Raw genomic sequence first — 19646 nt, 5'->3', positions numbered from 1 at the left:
TATATAATGTGCTAGTTTTGTAAATACAGACTGCTTCTCACTGTATATAATGTGCTGGTTTCATAAATACAGACTGCGTCTCACTGTATATAATGTGCCTGGGATGTCAGTACCCACTGCCTCTCTATAAAACTTAAACACATCTAAAGGGGAGGTTCACTTCTAAGTTAAATTTAATTATTTTATAGAACTCCTAGCAACTTTGGAATTGGTCTTCCTAATTATTTTTTTTTTTTATATAGTTTTTGAATAATTTCCCTTCTGCCTCATTCCAGCTTTCAAATGGGGGTCACTGACCCCGGCAGCCAAAAAGTTTTATTTTTCCATGCAGGCCCCTTAACTATTCATATTCCCAACTATTGTTTAAACCACTACCTGGTTGCTATGGTAAATAAGACCCTAGCAACCAGATAGCTGCTGAAATACCAAATGGAGAGCTGATCAGAGAGCTGAACAAAAAAGCTAAAATGGAGAGCTGAACAGAGAGCTGAAAAAAAGCTAAATAACTGAAAAACCATTAAAAATAAAAGAGGACCAATTGCAAATTGTCTCAGAATATCAATGTCTACATCATATTAAAGGTGAACTACCCCTTTAAGCTAACTGATCACAAACACAAATGTTGGATGGAGAATCCCTAACAGAAGTGCCTGTATGAATACTTTTACATCCTAAGCATTTTAGGGTTAAAAAAAAAAACACTCCTACCTGCACTTTTGAGCAGTATCCCTGGAAGTCAGTGGGAAGCGCAAGAGATAGTTGGGGAAAAAGTAGTATAGAAAAAGAAACATATATCCCAGAGCCCCCCCTCACCCCCAGGGTCTGTTCCCCCTATAGTTACACCACTGACATCTAACTTTTGCTAAAGAACAGATTGCAGGAGCTGCCATAAAGCCAAAGACGTTCTATGCCAAAAATGAAATAAAGAGGCTTGCTAAAAACACATCAATAAATAGGATGACAAGTGGCTAAATGACTGGGACACTCAGTGGCGTGTAGGGTGTAATCAGGTTGTGTCATGGGGAGTCCCTGATGGTCAAAGATAGAGCAATGCACCTGCACTGAGGCTCATCAGCTGAATAGATTCAAAAACCTATGTAAAACAATCAATATTAAAGTTAAACCTGCAGCCAGTAGCGATGCTGCCCCCCCCCACACATAACAGTTCCCTCTCCCACAGCAGCAGTAGAGCTGTTCCTACTGGGCAAGGAGATACCCAGCAGCCGTTGGAGGCCCTGGCAGCTCATTTGCATATCAGTTAGGGTGCCAGTTTCTGTTACAAAGAGAGAAATAGGCTCATTTGTGCTTTGATTAAGAAACCCAAGGAACGCGCAGGGATAATATTGATGACAAGCACAACACTGTGCACTGAAATTGGCAACTTTATAGAAATGTCTCTACAAGGTGAAACAGTCAGCAATTCAGGGGTATAAATACCACTCGGATCGGTCAGTTGGTTTGTGCCGACAGGCCTGGGAGGCAGTTGGTGCCATGCTGTCACAGGGAAATGTCATGTGGTAGATGGGACACAATCCCAGTGTCCCATGTTAGGGGTCGTCGTGCTGCCAAGCTCGATGGCCAAACAAATACAACCAGTCTGGGTGATGGATAGTGTCATCCCACGCGCTGGATGAGGCAGGGACGGCCTGGGAACCAAGCTACTGAGGTCAGCCTGCGTGTTTGACCGTGGCACGCACCGCTGGCGTAGCAGTCACAGCAGGGCACCAACAGGAGTTGTGCACAAGTTTTTATTCCCCAATCAATAAAATTATTTCTTTTTCACAATTCTTCTCATCCATTCATGCAAAGTACAACCCGCTAGAGCTGTGCCACTCAGATGTGCTGCTGGGGGCCACTGCAAAAAATACAAAATAAAGACCAATTGCAAATTGTCTCAGAATATCAATGTCTACATCACATTAAAAGTGAATTAAAGGTGAACTAGCCCTTTAAGCTAACTGATCACAAACACAAATGTATGGAGAGCCCCTCACAGAAGTGCCTGTATGAATACTTTTACATCCTAAGCATTTTAGGGTTAAAAAAACACTCCCACCCGCACTTTTGCGCAGTATCCCTGGGAGTCAGTGGGAACCGTAAGAGGCAGTTGGGAGGTTAATTTTTTACACCAGCAGCAAATCCACTAAGTCTCACATTAGCTTTAGGTCAGTCTGTGTACGGCCCACATTTAGCCTCCCCAAACAAAAAAGTCACCCTCCGCCTATGCTAATATGACATAATAAACTTCTTTTACAAATCAGTGAAGGGTGATATCCCTGCAGTGAGCACCAATTAATTAGATTTTTTCTCTGTGTGCTACCACCTTGAATGTGTGTCTTAAAAACTCATGTGATAACATTGGTGTGGTTTAAAAAATGTGAGTGATCAAAATGGGCTTTCATTATCGGCCCTAAACCATATAGGCCAGAAAAATTCCAGTTCATCAAGCTATATCAATGCATGGCTATATAGGGACCTTCTGTCATCATTTGTATGTGTAATTTTAACAAGAACATTACATTAACATTTATTTGTAAAGCGCCAACATATCCCGCAGCGCTGTACAATAAGTGGGTTTCATACATTGGACATACAGAGTAACATATAAAGCAATCAATAACCAATACAAGAGGTGAAGAGAGCCCTGCCCAAAAGAGCTTACAATCTATCACCCAAAGTGTTCTTAACCTTATGTTTGATGTATAGAGATTCTTTTTTAACCTTTTTACTCCCCCCCCCCACCCCATTCATTGATTAGGAAATGGTTTTTACCCCAGATAGGGGCTAGTGTGGATTGGCCAGCCGTTTCTGCTTTATATCCATAAATAGAGGAGGGTACCTGTTTTATTCATACATTGTTTAGTGAAATGTCAAAGGTGTTCATACCTACCTATCCCATGTGCCCTGGCTGCCTTTTGTTGCTGGAGCCTGGAGGGATTCTGGGCACTGCACTTCAAGAGCAGCAGGGGTTACGGGATGGATATTAGTATTGTTTATACTGGGGCTGTGTAACAATTATTACAGAATGTTCTATATTGTTTGTATTTCTGTTCCCATGGGCACTTCTCATGCTTAGGGGGCTGTAAACTAACCACTCCTTATTAATGTACTGTATGTGTGTGCCCTGTATATGTGTGTGTGCCCTGTATATAAGTGTGTGTGCCCTGTATATATGTGTGTGTGCCCTGTATATATGTGTGTGCCCTGTATATAAGTGTGTGTGCCCTGTATATATGTGTGTGTGCCCTGTATATATGTGTGTGCCCTGTATATAAGTGTGTGTGCCCTGTATATATGTGTGTGCCCTGTATATATGTGTGTGTGCCTTGTATATATGTGTGTGCCTTGTATATATTTGTGTGCCCTGTATATATGTGTGTGCCCTGTATATAAGTGTGTGTGCCCTGTATATATGTGTGTGCCCTGTATATAAGTGTGTGTGCCCTGTATATATGTGTGTGTGCCCTGTATATATGGGTGTGCCCTGTATATATGGGCGTGCCCTGTATATATGTGCGTGCCCTGTATATATGGGTGTGCCCTGTATATATGGGTGTGCCCTGTATATATGTGTGTGCCCTGTATATATGGGTGTGCCCTGGGATTGGGGTTGGCCCTAGTATAATTAATAAGGAACAGAATCTATATGAAGGCTCTGCGCTGCTGCAGTGTTGGAGTGACTGATATATGGCATTTCCTTCACATAGGTACACTTTTTATCCAGTACCTTCCCACATAACTACATTTTATTATTGGGGAATACCTCAACCACATAAATGATCCTGTAACCCTGTGGTGTATTATTTATATCATACGCACACATGTAGCTCCACCCACCTAGGCTCATTTAATATCATAACCCCACCCTTGCGGATTATAGTTCTATTGCAGATCTTCTCCTACGCGGAGCCCCATACGCTTACTTAGCAAAGCCCCTGCCAGACTTAGGGGTATATTTATCACGCTGTGTAAAAAGTGGAGTAAAACATTACCGATGATGTTGCTCAGAGCAGCCAATCAGATGCTTTGCTTTGGTTTTTTAACTATTGAAATCTAATTGGTAATAGGTTACCCTGGGCAACATCACCATTAATGTTTCACTCCACTTTTTACACAGCATGATAAATATACCCCTTACTGTGTAATACCAATGGTGCCTCATAAAAAGGTTTTGTTTGGTTGGGCAAACCAGCTATACTGCATTCCGGGCTGTACTATGTATCATGTGCTATTCCTTGCCTTCATGATGGGTGAAAGATGAACAACCTGATAACTGCTGCTACCTAAAGCAACCATAAGCAAGAACAGAAATGGACAAAAACTACATTTCCCAGTGTCCCCCTCCTGCAAAAGTAGCGATTGCGTCATGGCGGGGCGGCGGCGCGCTGCATTGTGGGAAGGAGCGGGCTCACCATCATGGCGGCCTCCATTTCGGGTTATACGTTCAGTTCCTTATGTTTCCACAGCGCCAACAGCTGCTCGGACCACGTAAGCTCCCGTCGGTGTGGGGAAGTGCGGGCCGCTTGTGTGTGCGGTGCCTCCGGGCTGGGGGAGTCCGACTGGGTGCGGCTGGGGGACAGGGGACTGACTGAGCTTGGGGCTGGGGGAGTAGGAGGGTGCTCTGGGAATGCTTACCCACACACAGGGACTGGTTATGGGAAGGCAGAAATGTATTTACCCGGGGCTCTTAGCAGCCCAGGGCCCCATGGGTGTGTCAGTGTAGGGGAATGGTACAAAGGGCAAACTGTGTCTGACCTGCAGCTACACTCCCAGCAGCCCAGAGCCTGTCAGGGGAATGCCGGGAGGTGTCAGGCAGCAGCAGCAGCTTAGAAGGGACTTCCTCTCCCCCCATAGGCCCTGATCCACTGCCATTACCTGGGGATCCACTGCCATTACCTGGGGATCCACTGCCATTACCTGGGGATCCACTGCCATTACCTGGGGATCCACTGCCATTACCTGGGGATCCACTGCCATTACCTGGGGCCCCCCCTCTCCACAGTGAGAAACAACATCCCACCAATAATCTGTATTTATTAACACCTTCAGCGCCACATATCAGGGTGTGTCATAGTGTGCAGTGTTGCACCGCTTGTCCCTGGCCAGGAGGGGCGCTGGGAGTCGCTGTGTCACGTTGGAAGGAAGAGGGAACTTCCTTATTGAAATGAAACAGAAAGAAATACAGTTTGTGGGCTCAGAATGCGTTCTCTTGAGGAAAGTAAAATAGGAACTTGGTGTTGGCAAATTCACTGGATGCACAGGAAGCCATTGTGGCAAATGCATTAGTGCCAGCTTTCCTTCTGTAGCCACTGACTTAAATACATATAAAGGTGGGTGTGGGGGAATTGTGGCTGCTGTGTAATTCTCATGTTGCTTCATGGTCTGGCAGGAAAGTGTCCCCTTTAGTGTTTGTCAATAACAGGTAAACCTGGGCTCCGTGTTCACAGTGGTGCATTATTTTAGCTGGAAATCTGCAATTTTGTCTGTGTATAGCTTTAGCCATATGGAATCAATATCCTGTATGTAGGTTTCTGCATGGAAGTATATATATATATTGCTTCAGTTATAAGCAGTGTTCATTGAAGTAATTTGTGTCACAGGACTCACTAAAAACTTGTGTATTATAATAAATAATGTGCCCCGGTTGCAATATATGAGGATATTAGAAATCACAAAGAGTTCCAAGACCTTTGCCCTTGTGCCTTTATATGGTCATGTACCTCCTCAGTTACTTCTAATATCCTTATATTTTACAGTAGGGGGAACCTTATTCCCACATAATGAAGTGTGCACTGTGCAGGGATTTGTCAGCATGAATGTTCCAATAAGTGATACGTGGGCAGTACAACTGCCTGACATCCTGTGCTGAGTACGAGAACATACCTAGAATGGGCACTTTGTACTCTGCCCCAGCACCCCAACTGCACTAGTTAGTGTAGCAAGCCCATGGTCACAGGCTTTATGATACTCTGTACCTAAAACTATTCAGATCGGTGTGAGTGACTTAAGCTTGGTCAGTTTGGTAGATCCCGCAGGTATAGTGGAAGCCTATCAAGCTGAGCCATAATTCTAGTTTTTTGCCTGGAGATTTCTGCAATTCTGTAGGTAGAAAGTGAGGAATAATTTCACAAGAACTTTCCTTAGAAACCCCTGACCCCTTGGGAGGAGATAGGAGAGTGTTGGGACCTTTAGATAATAAAAGCACTGGATTCATATATGAAACGTACACATTAGTAAACATCTAATTAATAATAAAACTTTTTTTTTTTGTTTTGACATACGGGAAATAGATTCCCTTTATTTCCATTAAAGGTGCGCCCAAAATATTTTTTTTTCTCAAAATAAAAATGTTAGTGCAAAAAGAGCTTTTGGGTATGGTTCTCCTTCAAGGCATATGCTTGTTGTTTACATTGCTGATATATAAGGATACACACGTTTCAGTGTTTGTCACGGGCCTTGGATTTCCTTGTCAGCTCCTTTAAGCTTTGGACAAAGCACCTTAATCCTCATATACATAACAGGTCCTCATGGCCACCAGTACAGTAATCCATAGCAACCAAGCAAACCTTTACCAATCAATCAACAAAAAGGCTTAGAACAGTCTATTACAATAGGAAAAAAAAGTAAAGGTTAATTCTGGTATGCAGTATATGCGTTAATAAGAGCCTTTATCTCCCTGTACTCCAGGCAGCCAAGGTGCGCTGGAAGAATCTTGTGTATTCAGCTGCTCCTATAATTATCCCTTTAAAGAAACTCACCCATACATGAATTCACATTGGAACATGATGAGTAACACCCATTTTTGCCCACTAGATGGCAGTGCTGCTTATAAAGGCTGCCCCTAGAGAGAAAAGCAGGATGGCAGCATCTACCAAAATAGGCAGAGAAGGGTAAAAGGAAGGCCACATCTATTTATAAAGAGGGTATATTTTACATTGGAGTCTGGATGGAAACATATGATCAGTTTTTGTTCCGTGTTTACTTCCCCTCTCTCTCTAGAGGATCATTTTAAAGAGCTACATACCCATCCCAGGGACTTTGCACGCTGCTCATAGAAACATAACATAGCAGCGGCATAGACAAAATTCCCATGGGAACACATTTACTAAACTCTGTAAAGTATTCTATTGGCACTATCGTCAATTAAATTTAGTCCCTGTACTTATGTGGGGAAATGTTACAATTGTTACTTATCTTTGTGTTTAGCACCCCTCCTATTCATCTTCCAGTCTCTGAGAGCAGCTGAACAAAAAGCTACCCCCCCCCACACACAGAACAATAAATAAAATGAAGAGAAATTGTCTTAGACAACCCAGTAACCCATGGCAACAAATCAGCAGGTAGCATTTACTGTTTATCTGTTTAATAGTAATCATATTTTTGGTTGCTATGGGTTACTGCTACTGGGCAAACTTAGTGGCTTTTATTAAATCATGCCCTAAAAGTTCATTTGAATGTGAACTACCCCTTTTTAATTGGATCAACTTGAATAGTTTAAAGAATGCCTTGGCTGGTGGTCTCTATAGTTTGACAAATGTCAGAGGAGCTGCTGTAAGATGCCATAGACAGTCACTATTTATTAAAGTGGGTATGTAATGCATATTGGATCAAGCTCCTCTAAACTTGCTGCATGATATGTTGTGGGCTAACTCTGGTACCATCCCATTTATGATGAAACCGAGCTCCATGTGATATTTGTGCCATTTGTAGGAAGGATTTCTGCTGGGAGAGGTGAGACAAGAGGAAACATTCTCTATCAGTGATTCACAGATTAGCAACACGGAACTTCTGCAAGTTATAGGTGAGTTCTGCGCTCCCTGGTTCCACTTGTACTCACTTACTAACCCAAGGGGGATGGCACACTGCCCGCACCATCTCTAGCTCTCCCAAGGCAAAAAATTATGGAAAATACCCTTTCATCATTAGCAATAATATTAATTGTGCTGACCCTGCCGGTGTAGTCGCAAGTCAGATGTGCGTCGCCCGTAAATACTGCCACATTTTCAAGAGATACTGGCCTGATTGGCAGACACAGTGTGATTACCACACAGCATTCCACCCATTACCCTAACAACATGTTGGACTGGAAAAACTGGGAACCAGTTTGTTCTCTGCATTGCTTTAGCTGCAGGGGTGTCTCATTTTACCTTCCTTTTTTTTCAGAGATCCATAGACATGAGCCGTGCACAAACCTTTTCAGGTAGGTACCTTACTGATGTTTTGATCATTTTAATATAATAGAGGTTAAAAATAAAATACATTTAAAGCGGATTTTTTTATTTAAATAGCAATAAATATGTAAGCGATTAGCTTGCTTTATCTGCTCTAAAACATGCCTTTTCACAAATGGGATAACAGGTCATTAATGGGGATATGCTTATGTCTGAGTTTGCTACATATATATGTGACCCAGTTGGGTTGCACCACAAAATACAGCACATTTGACGTCTTATTGTAAGGTGGCCACTAAAAGCTGATGGATTGGTCTTTCCAGACTGAACTGGGTACTTATTGACCATGTATGGGGCCCTTCTGACCACCTGCATGACTATGATATGTGAATAACAGGTACAGTAACCTGTACAGTTTGATCATGATGTATAACCCACAGGTTATTGCTCTTTCGGTAGTTGCTTGCATGGAAGCACTGACATTAGCGGAAGTGCCTGTGTACAGTACTTAGTATCCTGCTGCAGTGTGAGCTCAGCTGTTCTAGATATTTATAGGTTGGTGATATCACTCGCTTCTAACAGTCTCTTCTTTCTGACAGTTTTTATGATTATGCGGGAACTGTCAACGAGGAAAGTCTCGATCGGATTCTTAAAGACAGACGAAAAGTATGACTTGTATTTTTCTGCTGCTGTGATTTTTGCATCAAATATAAAAGATCTATATGTTGTGTAAATATACATCGCAGAGCAGATTCAGTTTTATTTGCCCCGGGAAACTAACTAGGAGGGAAAAAAACAAAAACTTAATGGGGAATTCCACGCAGAAACTGTTTGTTCCAATAAATAAGTAATTAAATTCTATGCAACTTTCCTATATACATTAATTAAACATTTCCAATGGTTTTAGCGTATTTTTGTAAATGTAATTGCAATTCAAAGCTATATCTGTTATCCCTTTCTGTTCCCTTGTTCTGACTTCCATTGTTTCTCAACAGAACGTAATTGGTTGGTATAGATTTCGAAGAAACACACAGCAGCAAATGTCATATAGAGAGCAGATCTTGCACAAGCAATTGACTCGCCTTCTTGGGGCACCCGACCTCGTCTTCCTGTTGATTACTTTTATTTCTACTGCCAACACCTCTACCCATGCCTTGGAGTATGTGCTCTTTAGGCCCAACCGCAGGTAATTGTTCACCCTTGATCAAAGGGATAATGTCATGATTTTATGGTATACCTTTATTTCTAAATTACACTGTCTACATAGCAAATAATTCACTTTACCATTTAAAATTTTATTCTTGAACCAACAAATGTATTTTTTATAGTTGTAATATTGGTGTGTAGGCACCATCTCAGTGCATTGTGCCTGAGCTTTCAGAAGGAGCCAGCGCTACACATTAGAACTGCTTTCATCTAACCTATTGTTTCTCCTACTCCCATGTAACTGGAGGAGTCCCAAGCCGGACTTGGATTTCTTACTATTGAGTGCTATTCTGATACCTACTGGGAGCTGCTATCTTGCTCCCTTCCCATTGTTCTGCTGATCGGCTGCTGGGAGGGGGATATCACACCAACTTGCAGCGCAGCAGTAAAGTGTGACTGAAGTTTATCAGAGCACAGGTCACATGGCTGTGGCACCCTGGGAAATGAAGAAAATGACTAGCCCCATGTGACATTTCAAAATTAAATATAAAAAAATCTGTGTTTTTGAAAAACAGATTTCAATGCAGGATTCTACTGGAGAAGCTCTATTAACTGATGGGTTTTGAAAAAAAACATGTTTTCCCATGACAATATTGCTACATGACTTAGATTCCTTTTGGACTGTGTTAACGTAACCATATGGTTTGAGTCAACTAGACCATATTGATATGTATTGCATATGTGCATCTTGGGGGTACAGGTACAGTTATGGGATCTGTTATCCTGTAAGCTCCAAATTACAGGAAGTCCATTTACCATAGACTCCATTTTAATCAAATAAAAAATGATTTCCCTTTTCTTTGTAATAATAAAAAAGAACCTTGTACTTGATCCCAACTAAGATATAATTACCCCTTATTGGGGGCAGAACAGCCCTATTGGGTTTATTTCATGGTTAAATTATTCCCCTTTCTCTGTAATAATAAAACAGTACCTGTACTTGATCCCAACTTAGATATAATTACCCCTTATTGGGGGCAGAACAGCCCTATTGGGTTTATTTCATGGTTAAATTATTCCCCTTTCTCTGTAATAATAAAACAGTACCTGTACTTGATCCCAACTTAGATATAATTACCCCTTATTGGGGGCAGAACAGCCCTATTGGGTTTATTTCATGGTTAAATGATTCCCTTTTCTCTGTAATAATAAAACAGTACCTGTACTTGATCCCAACTAAGATATAATTACCCCTTATTGGGGGCAGAACAGCCCTATTGGGTTTATTTCATGGTTAAATGATTCCCTTTTCTCTGTAATAATAAAACAGTACCTGTACTTGATCCCAACTAAGATATAATTACCCCTTATTGGGGGCAGAACAGCCCTATTAGGTTTATTTAATGGTTAAATGATTCCCTTTTCTCTGTAATAATAAAACAGTACCTGTACTTGATCCCAACTAAGATATAATTAATCTTTATTGGAGGCAGAACAATTCTGTCGGGTTTATTTAATGTTTTAATTATTTTTTTTTAAGTAGACTTAAGTTATGGTGATCCAAGTTACGGGAAGGCCCCTTATCCGGAAAACCCAAGGTCCAGAGCATTCTGGATAACAGGTCCCAGATCTGTTTTTTAGTACCAAAGTTTGTGACTAAAGTTGATCTTAACTATGATTTTTTTTTTTCTAGGTATAACCAGAGGGTTTCGCTTACCATTCCAAACTTGGGCACAACAAGTCAACAGGAATATAAAGTGTCTTCCGTGCCAAACACTTCCCAAAATTATGCCAAAGTGATCAAAGAACACGGGTAGGAATAAATACTGCATTGTAAGGCACAGTTTTTTTAGAATTTTGTCCTGGTTCTTACTGTTGGAAGAAATGCAGGGTCCACGCTTTAGCCCTGTTTCAGAGTATCTGAAAGCCGATTATAAGTAACCCGATGGGATTTTAAGTAACACGTGACTCTCTATAGGCTTATTAACCTAAAATTGGTGGAGATTTCATGGAAGGCTTTTAGGCATTGCGGTCTAAACTGTAGCACTAGATGCAGCTTTGACTGTGGTGCAATAGTAACAGATAGTTTCTGTTGGTCAGAGGTATTAGAAATTTTGTTCTTCCAGTATCCCCTTACATGGACTGACAGACATACATGGCAGGGGCCACACCGTCATTATGCATTTGTTAAGATCTGGTCTTAACGTCCATCAGATGATTGAGGGGATTAATGTAATTTGCCCATTATAATTAAATCATACTTTCTCCAATTAACTGGCAATATAAACAAACATTGACCCCTAATAGCCACTTTTAAAGGAACAGTAACACCAAAAAATGAAAGTGTATAAAAGTAACTAAAATATAATGTGCTGCTGCCCTGCACTGGTAAAAGTTATGTGTTTACTTCAAAAAGTCTACTATAATTTATATAAATAAGCTGCTATGTAGCCATGGAGGCAGCCATTTGAATGAGAAAAGGCGCAGGCACATAGCAGATAACAGATAAAACACTATTGTATTCTACAGAACTTATCTGTTATCTGCTATGTAACCTGTGCCTTTTCTCCTTTTTTCCAGCTTGAATGGCTGCCCCCGTGGCTACACAGCAGCTTATTATATAAATTATAGTAGTGTTACTGTAGCAAACACATAAGTTTTACCAGTGCAGGGCAACAGTGCATTATATTTTTATTACTTTAAAGCTCTTTCATTTTTTGGTGTTACTGTTCCTTTAACTTCAGCATCTCTCCATGTGAGTTACACATGTAGTTGTACCTAGGAACATTGATATAATTTCCATACATATCATTCTTTCTAATTTGCTGACAAAACTCCTGGAGCAAAGAAGCCCCATACTGATGTAGAAGTACTACAGTACGCAAAGCTATGCTGTTTCATTGCATGGGTAGAAACACTTCCATCTACACCCATTTGTGTAAAGAACTTCAATGCTTAAAAAGTGGAAGGAACATTGTAATGTCCCCCACCTGGGTTTTACCCCATTTTTGCTGGTATGGTGTTTTAAAAATGTTATATTCTTGCCCTAGAACTAAATAAAGCACATAGATCCTGTACAGTCTTTAGTGTGGTAAATACAGTTTGCAAACACTTAGCTCACATTTTCTCTAATTAGCACAGAAAGATATTCCATTTCCCTGCCTTTGAACTCTGTAGCACTTTACCTGATTATACCATAATACAGCTTTCACAGAAGCCTGCCTGAGAACCTGATACTGGCTCTGTCTTTACTCAGACTAGGTTTTTTTTTTCTCTTTCCATTAGATTTTAGCTTGCTCGTTGCTTTAATACTGTTATACAGACTGTCACAGATACCTGCAAATCTAAGATCTTCTGGTATTACTGGAATAAGTATTCTGTCCTGCACTGGGCAGCTGTGAGTGCTCAATGTAGTGCTTTTATCATCTACATAAAAAAACATACACACAAATGTAATCAGTGAACAGTCTTTGAAATTTTTAAATACCTGCCACTCCTGTTTTCAAAAGTTAATATAGGTATGAGATCTGTTATCCGGAAACCCGTTATCCAGAAAGTTCTGAATTATGGAAAGGCCATCTCCCATAGACTCCTTATAAACAAATAATTCTCAATTTTGAAAATGATTTCCTTTTTCTCTGTAATAATAAAACAGTACCTTGTACTTGATCCCAACTAAGATATAATTACCCCTTATTGGGGGCAGAACAGCCCTATTGGGTTTATTTAATGGTTAAATGATTCCCTTTTCTCTGTAATAATAAAACAGTACCTTGTACTTGATCCCAACTAAGATTTAATTACTCATAATTACCCCTTATTGGGGGCAAAACAATAGGAGATTTAAATTGTGGAGATCCAAATTACAGAAAGATCCCTTATCTGGAAAACCCCAGGTCCCAAGCATTCTGGATAATAGGTCCCTTACCTGTAGTAAGGCTACAGCATCCCCTTAATTACTTAGGATGTCCACTTTGCAGATGTATATGTCACTGATTTTAAGATAAAATGGCCGCTAGGTAAAATCTGCAGTTATATGCAGTACCAATCATGTGTATTGGCTGGGGGTGATGTGCCCAATTAATATACGTGGTAGGATAATATATATATATATATATATATTTATATTTATAATATTACATTTTCTGTTCTGATCTGTCCTGTTTTGTGTTTTTACAGTATCAATTTTTTTGATAAAGATGGAGTGATGAAGGACATCAGGCTAATATATCAGGTGTATAATGCCCTTCAAGAGAAGGTTCAGGTAATCTAGATGAAGGAAATTGTATTGGACTCTAGTCAGGGTAGAAATGTATAATTTATACCAGTATTGCCTTATTCTGTTTTTCAGGCTGTCAGTGAAGAAGTAGAGAAGAGCGAGAGGGTGGTGGAATCCTGTCAGGCAGAAGTGGACAAACTGCGCACACAGATTTGTCGGAGGAAGGCAGAGAAGGAGCGTGAAGAAAGTGAGTTTTGTTGCTTTAAGTACTGACACCAGGAAACTGTGTGGTCACTAAACACAATTATTATCATTTAATCATAAGGTGCTGTCATGTTTTGCATCATTCAGATCACCCTCTGCCAAGAGGAGCTCACATTCTTAGGTCAGATTTACATTACACTAGGGGGAATTTCATTAGGAGGCAAAAACCTTTCTCTGTTTTGAGTCTGGGAGAAAACAGGGGTTCCCAGAGGAAACAACACAATCATGGGGAAAACATACTGATACAGAAGTCTGGTTGCTAAGGCCCACATGGTGTTTTGACAGCAGCTGTGCTCCTCGGGAGAACTGCATTCAAAAGGCTCTTACGCACTTGCAGTCACTTACTATTCAGATAAATTGGTGACACTCTGCCGATAGCAGGTGATAGTACAGTTAGGTGTGGATTGCTTGGCAATACACCATTTGGTGTCTCTCGGGTCCCCACCTTACTGCATCTGTGATGGATGAAGGTACCAGTAAGTGAATTGCAGGTGAGAAAGGGCATTTTGACTGCCATGGTACTGATATGCCATAGGCATTTATTTGCCCATCTTGGATTTTATGATGAACCTATATCTAAATCTCACAAACTGATGTTCATACAGTGCGACTACAGAGATATAATGAATTTCCAAATATGTTCTATATTTTGTTTTTGAAGGTGTAATATGCTGAGTATATAGATATCTCAAAATCCATGCTCAAAGGATCACCAGAGAAGGGAATTGCCCCTCCGTTGATTTCAGTGGTAATCACCTGGACCCTGCCGGTCCACTCACTGGCCAGGGATTTCTTGCTTGAAAAGAGGCAACTATTTTTCCCTTTAGTTCATATGGTCAGGGATCCACTCATTTAGTTTTCCAATCAGACAACCAAACCTTGCCAACATGCTTTTATACTGGTAATCTCCATGTTGCTGAAATCCTGTAGACAGCAGGAGATTAGGAATTGTGTAGTATACTAAAAGTATACTGGAATCTTCAGGTTTCTGATCTCAAACTGCAGGAATGATATTAACTCCTTACTAGCTGATCAGACACCCAAATAAATGGGGGTTTTACACATACAGAATACTACAGATTCCCGGGGAACTGGTGTGCATGACTAAAGGTGACAGTACATGGTCTGATTTTAGCTTCTGACTCAGCCACTTCACAAAGAGTCTGTAGCTTATGTCACTAAACCAGTGGCCTCCCCTACAGATATAAAGAGTTGGTAGCTTATGTCACTAAACCAGTGGCCTCCCCTACAGATATAAAGAGTTGGTAGCTTATGTCACTAAACCAGTGGCCTCCCCTACAGATATAAAGAGTTGGTAGCTTATGTCACTAAACCAGTGGCCTCCCCTACAGTTCTCTATTGGACAGGTTTAAAAATCTCAACAAGTAAGGGTCGAGTAAGTTCATCCAAATCCTTTCCCAGCAGTTCTGCACAGACTCCTCTTATGATCTGTTTCTTGTCCCAACAGTCTAATGGTCATATCAGCTTTTGACCTACCCTGGGGTGGGCAAGTTACTCAGAATTGTGCTGTGTATTGCTAGCTTAGTTGAGCTTGTGTGTGTAAGAGTCAGCCATTAATTATACACACCATGGTTGAACGATATGAGTGGAGAGGGTTTACATTTATAAAGTAGTGGAGCAGAAGCTTGGGGGTAACATATCAAGAAGGGGGACTAGGCCAGTAGGCCTTAACTTAAGCCAGTGGGTGAGAAGCTGCGTATTAATGTAATTTAGATATTGCGTGTAGGCATTGCAGCTTTCCATGACAAATTAATCATGTTTTGTAGCAACCTAAATGTTTTAATAGCTTACAGGGTCTCATTTTACAGCTGTAATTACATGGCATCTTGCATAGAATGCCAACTAATGTCACGCCAGTAAGAATGCGTTATAACACAGTGACACAGAAAATGCATCCGTGCCTGTGTGACGGGAGGGAACAGACTGTGATAGTAATAAGCCAAGAGAAAGCAGGTGCAGTTACAGCAGCGCAAAGCTAAAAGGCTTTGATGACAGTGGGAATTATATAATTATATCTCAAAGTGAAAAACTGCAAGAGGACAAAATAATGGTGTATTTCTGGAGCTGAACAATTGCATCTTGTATTTCGGGGACAAATAAACCCATTATGCAATCCTAGTGTGGTTAGACTGTCTCTGCTGCCCTGAAGGTCAGTAGAGGGGCATATAGTCATAGCCCCAGGTCTCCCAGCAAAACCGTTTCTTTGACCCCCTTCACCCAGTGTGCACACTCCAGGGCATGAGCTGCAGTTACTCCCTCTTGACAGCCCTTGGGGGAAGGATGGCTTTCTAAAAACCAAACTAACATGGTTAATAGTAAAATGTCATATCTGTTGTGTTGAACTGTTAAATCTGAGTGTGTTATCTGCTGTTCCTTTCATCCACAGACCTCCGTCATTCGTTGCAACTTCAGACAGAAGATACCACAGACTGCGTGATGACGCTTTCCAGCACAGATTTTATAGCTGCTGCCTCTAGGCCACAGGACCTTCATCCACCTGCATACACAGAGGAGAATGCAGATGCAAAAGATGGTGTAGATAGCCCGCCTGACATGCCAAGGCCACAAGCCGTAGGCTCCTCTTGCCAACTACTCATAGAAATTAAAGATGGAGAACCGAGTGCCTGTAAGACGTCGGCAAGTGAAGAGACAGAGACAGAGGAATCACAAAGTGACTATAAGAAGTCAAGGCACCTTTCAGAGTCTCCTGATAGTGACATGGCTGATGATCAACCATGCCAACTCAGCACACAACCTGATGGAGACTTAGCTCAGCAATGACTGTCTCCTCTCTGCCAGATACCACGCTAGGAGATTCTGGCACTGTAACATGGAATGTAAGCAATGTGAAGCTGCCAGCCTTTGGGAGTAAAAACAAAAAACAAAAAAACCTCCTTGCTGCTCACTTACAGCACTTTTACTCCCCAGTGGCTTCCTATGTTCACTGACTTCTGAATCACCAGTGCTTCTGTGGAGCTGAACAAGCATATGGAGCTGCTTATTGTACGTCTAGTGTACATTTTGAGCCAGTACTGTTGCCCTCTTGGAGGAGTTATTTAGACTGAAGGGATTAATAGGCAAATAAGGGAGGTGAGAAATCTACAACTCATTGTACTTTAGCCCACAGTTGTGACCCACTTCCCCTCTCTCCGTACAAGGATCTGCACAGCCTTCCTCTGTCATTAATTGGGGGTCATTATCTTTATTCTCTCTAACTTAAGAATTCTGTACGAACAATCTTCCGGGCTCAGTCGACTTTCTTACCACTGACTGTGCGTTGCACACTGGCCTTTTATCACCACTCTTGTTCTTTTCCCTTTCTCTCAAGCTACTTGCCTCAATGCATCTTCATGAACTTCTAAGGTGGATACATTTACTGGTACCATAATCCGAACATGAATCCTCCCTTTACCCTGCACCTCCTTCTCTACTTACATAGGTTTTTTTTCCTTTTAATTACATGCATCTTAAGCTTAGACTCTGAACTGCCCTCAGATGCCCCACTATTAAAATGCCTTATTGCTTTACAGTTACAGAGGGAAGGAATCTTAGAAACCCATGCCTGAAACAAAAAGCACAGCTACAATCCATTGAACAGCTATGACTTCTTATCAGTGTCAAATGATGATTAAAAACCAAAGTAACTGGACATTGCGTGGCACATACATGTAGATGACGTTAGAGGTTCAGGCTCTTGTATGATGGCATTACTCTTTTAAAAGCGTGCTCTTATTTAACTACAAAAACAGAAACATTGAAAAATTTGCTATATGTTTTGATGTATATCTAGGTTCATTTTGCTGTCTAATGCAGGGCCATTCGGCCCCCAGATATCGTTCAACTACAAATTTCAACTTTAGGTGTTTGGGGATGTAGGGAATTGGAAGTTAGTAGCAGCTGTAGGGGAAAACCCTTGGTTTGCAGGTGGAAAATGCAACCCAGCTCTGACTCGCCCCCTATATGACAATCTTTGCTTCCCCACACATTTTAACAGTCAGTTTTAACTTTATACACTCTAGTGTTTTCCACGATGTGACGGCAAGGAGTGAGAATTTTTTTTTTTTTATGTTTATCTGCACTTTTTAATTTAATGTACTAAATATGCTCATTCCCCACATGTAAATCTAAGAATTAGATGTCAGATGCCCGTTACCTGCGAAAATGTACATTATTAGCACAGGGGCATGGAGCGAGGCTCAACTCTAGAGAGGTAAAAAGGCGACGGCAGGGCTATTTCTTTATAACTTTGTTGGCTGGCCAATCAACTCCAGGCATGGAAAGCTGGGTTTTAATGTCTGTAAAACCAATGCCAGAAAGAGCATAAAGGAAAACTTGCCTCATTCTTCTGAGAGGGTGCAAAAAAAATAATAAAATAATGTAGCCTTAAGACTGGTATATATGTTGGAATCAGACAATAAATGTGCTTTAGTTTATCGGACTCAGTCCCAGGCTCTGTGTGACTTGAATCATGTACTTTGTGTATTAAAGGGAAAATATACCACATTTATAAGTAGGGCTTATTCTTATTTTTTACTAAAAGAAAACTGCAGGAAAATGTATGTACATGGGTTATTGTGTGCAGAGAGCCTTATTCATACACCTGTTTTGTATTTATTTATATGCATGGGAACTGCCATACTGCTACCTCTGCACATTTAATATGGAATATCTTCCATTGACCCCCAGTGAGTGGAGTGCTTGTTTGGCTTGATAAGTGACAATTCTTGATTAGGCAACTGATATAGTATAATTGGTATAAAAGAAAACTGCCTCCATATAAAAAAAAAAATGTCAGGGCGTGGCCTCCTTGTGTCTGTTAAAGGGGTGGTTCACCTTTAAGTTAACCTTTAGTAATAGTAAGTTATAGAAAGACCTATTCTGAGCAACTTTTCAGCTGGTCTTCATTATTTATTTTTCTGCTGTTTTCCAGCTTTCAAATAGGGGTCACTGATCCCAGAAGCCAAGATAACTATTGCTCTGTGAGGCTACAATGATATTGTTAGCCTTACTTTTTCTTACTTATTCAGGCCCTCTCCTGTTCATATACCAGTCTCCTATTCAGACTGCTAGCAACCAGATAACTGCTGATGTTCCAAACGGGAGAGTTACTGAACAAAAAGTGAAATCGTAAAAAAAAAAAAACACAAACCATAAAAAATGACCAATTGCAAATTCTCTTAGAATATTACTCCCCAACCTTTCTTACTCATGAGCCACAGTCAAATGTAAAAAGACTTTGAGAGCAACACAAGCACCATAAAAGTTCATGGAGGAGCCAAATAAGGGCTGTGATTGGCTATTAGGCAGCCTCTATGCACACTATCAGCTCACCCCCATGGTGACATCACTTCTAGCCTTGCCAGTCCCTGGGTCAGGTGGTATGTAAACCTATTGCGGGTGTGAGTCAGATAGTGGTTCTGGGTAGGGAGCAAGGCGGTGTTGCAGGAGTTGTTGGTCCGGGTTGGGCATGGGTCTCCCCGACTGGACCCTTGCAGGACTCTAGTTTATTCATCTATCCAACTGAATAAGCTTCTGTAAAAAAGGGTGAGCTACCTCTGAGGGGTTGTTAATAGGGGAAAAAATCATTCATGGACTGTGGCTGTAAGTCACCCCTGAGTTGCCTTGGTGATGTTCAATATTTTAAATCACCACAGAGTTGGCGCTCATGAAACACTCATATGTATTAAATAAATCTATCAATTTTTATTAAAAATGTACAATAAATCAGTGTATCAAAAATCAGAAAAGTGCATAAAAAACATTAATTCATTTCTATATAAATTTACACATTAGTTAAAAAGATAATGGGATTGTAAACATTGAAA

The 19646-nt window shown here is 40.9% G+C and overlaps 1 protein-coding gene across 1 annotated transcript; it reads left to right on the top strand.

Moving 5' to 3' along the window:
- Window positions 1-4396: 4396 nt before the first annotated feature.
- On the top strand, window positions 4397-18323 carry abraxas2 (abraxas 2, BRISC complex subunit). The gene is made up of 9 exons (NM_001205175.1): window positions 4397-4488; window positions 7711-7801; window positions 8164-8200; window positions 8771-8837; window positions 9167-9357; window positions 11011-11130; window positions 13497-13581; window positions 13669-13783; window positions 16208-18323. The coding sequence occupies exons 1-9, from the start codon at window positions 4417-4419 to the stop codon at window positions 16600-16602; spliced, it is 1173 nt and encodes a 390-aa protein (NP_001192104.1). The 5' UTR covers window positions 4397-4416; the 3' UTR covers window positions 16603-18323.
- Window positions 18324-19646: the final 1323 nt, after the last annotated feature.

The sequence above is a fragment of the Xenopus tropicalis genome, chromosome 7 (assembly GCF_000004195.4).
Source record: "Xenopus tropicalis strain Nigerian chromosome 7, UCB_Xtro_10.0, whole genome shotgun sequence".
Classification (NCBI taxonomy): domain Eukaryota; kingdom Metazoa; phylum Chordata; class Amphibia; order Anura; family Pipidae; genus Xenopus; species Xenopus tropicalis.
Note: the sequence above shows the minus strand (reverse complement) of the source record. Positions and strands in the feature narration are given on the sequence as shown.

Bases quoted from the DNA above. Each gene is read 5' to 3' on its own strand.
- abraxas2 (NM_001205175.1), top strand. From the start codon at position 4,417: ATGGCGGCCTCCATTTCGGGTTATACGTTCAGTTCCTTATGTTTCCAC. The intron at 9,358-11,010 runs GTAATTGTTCAC...TTTTTTTTCTAG, and splicing joins CTCTTTAGGCCCAACCGCAG to GTATAACCAGAGGGTTTCGC. The intron at 13,784-16,207 runs GTGAGTTTTGTT...TTTCATCCACAG, and splicing joins AGAGAAGGAGCGTGAAGAAA to ACCTCCGTCATTCGTTGCAA.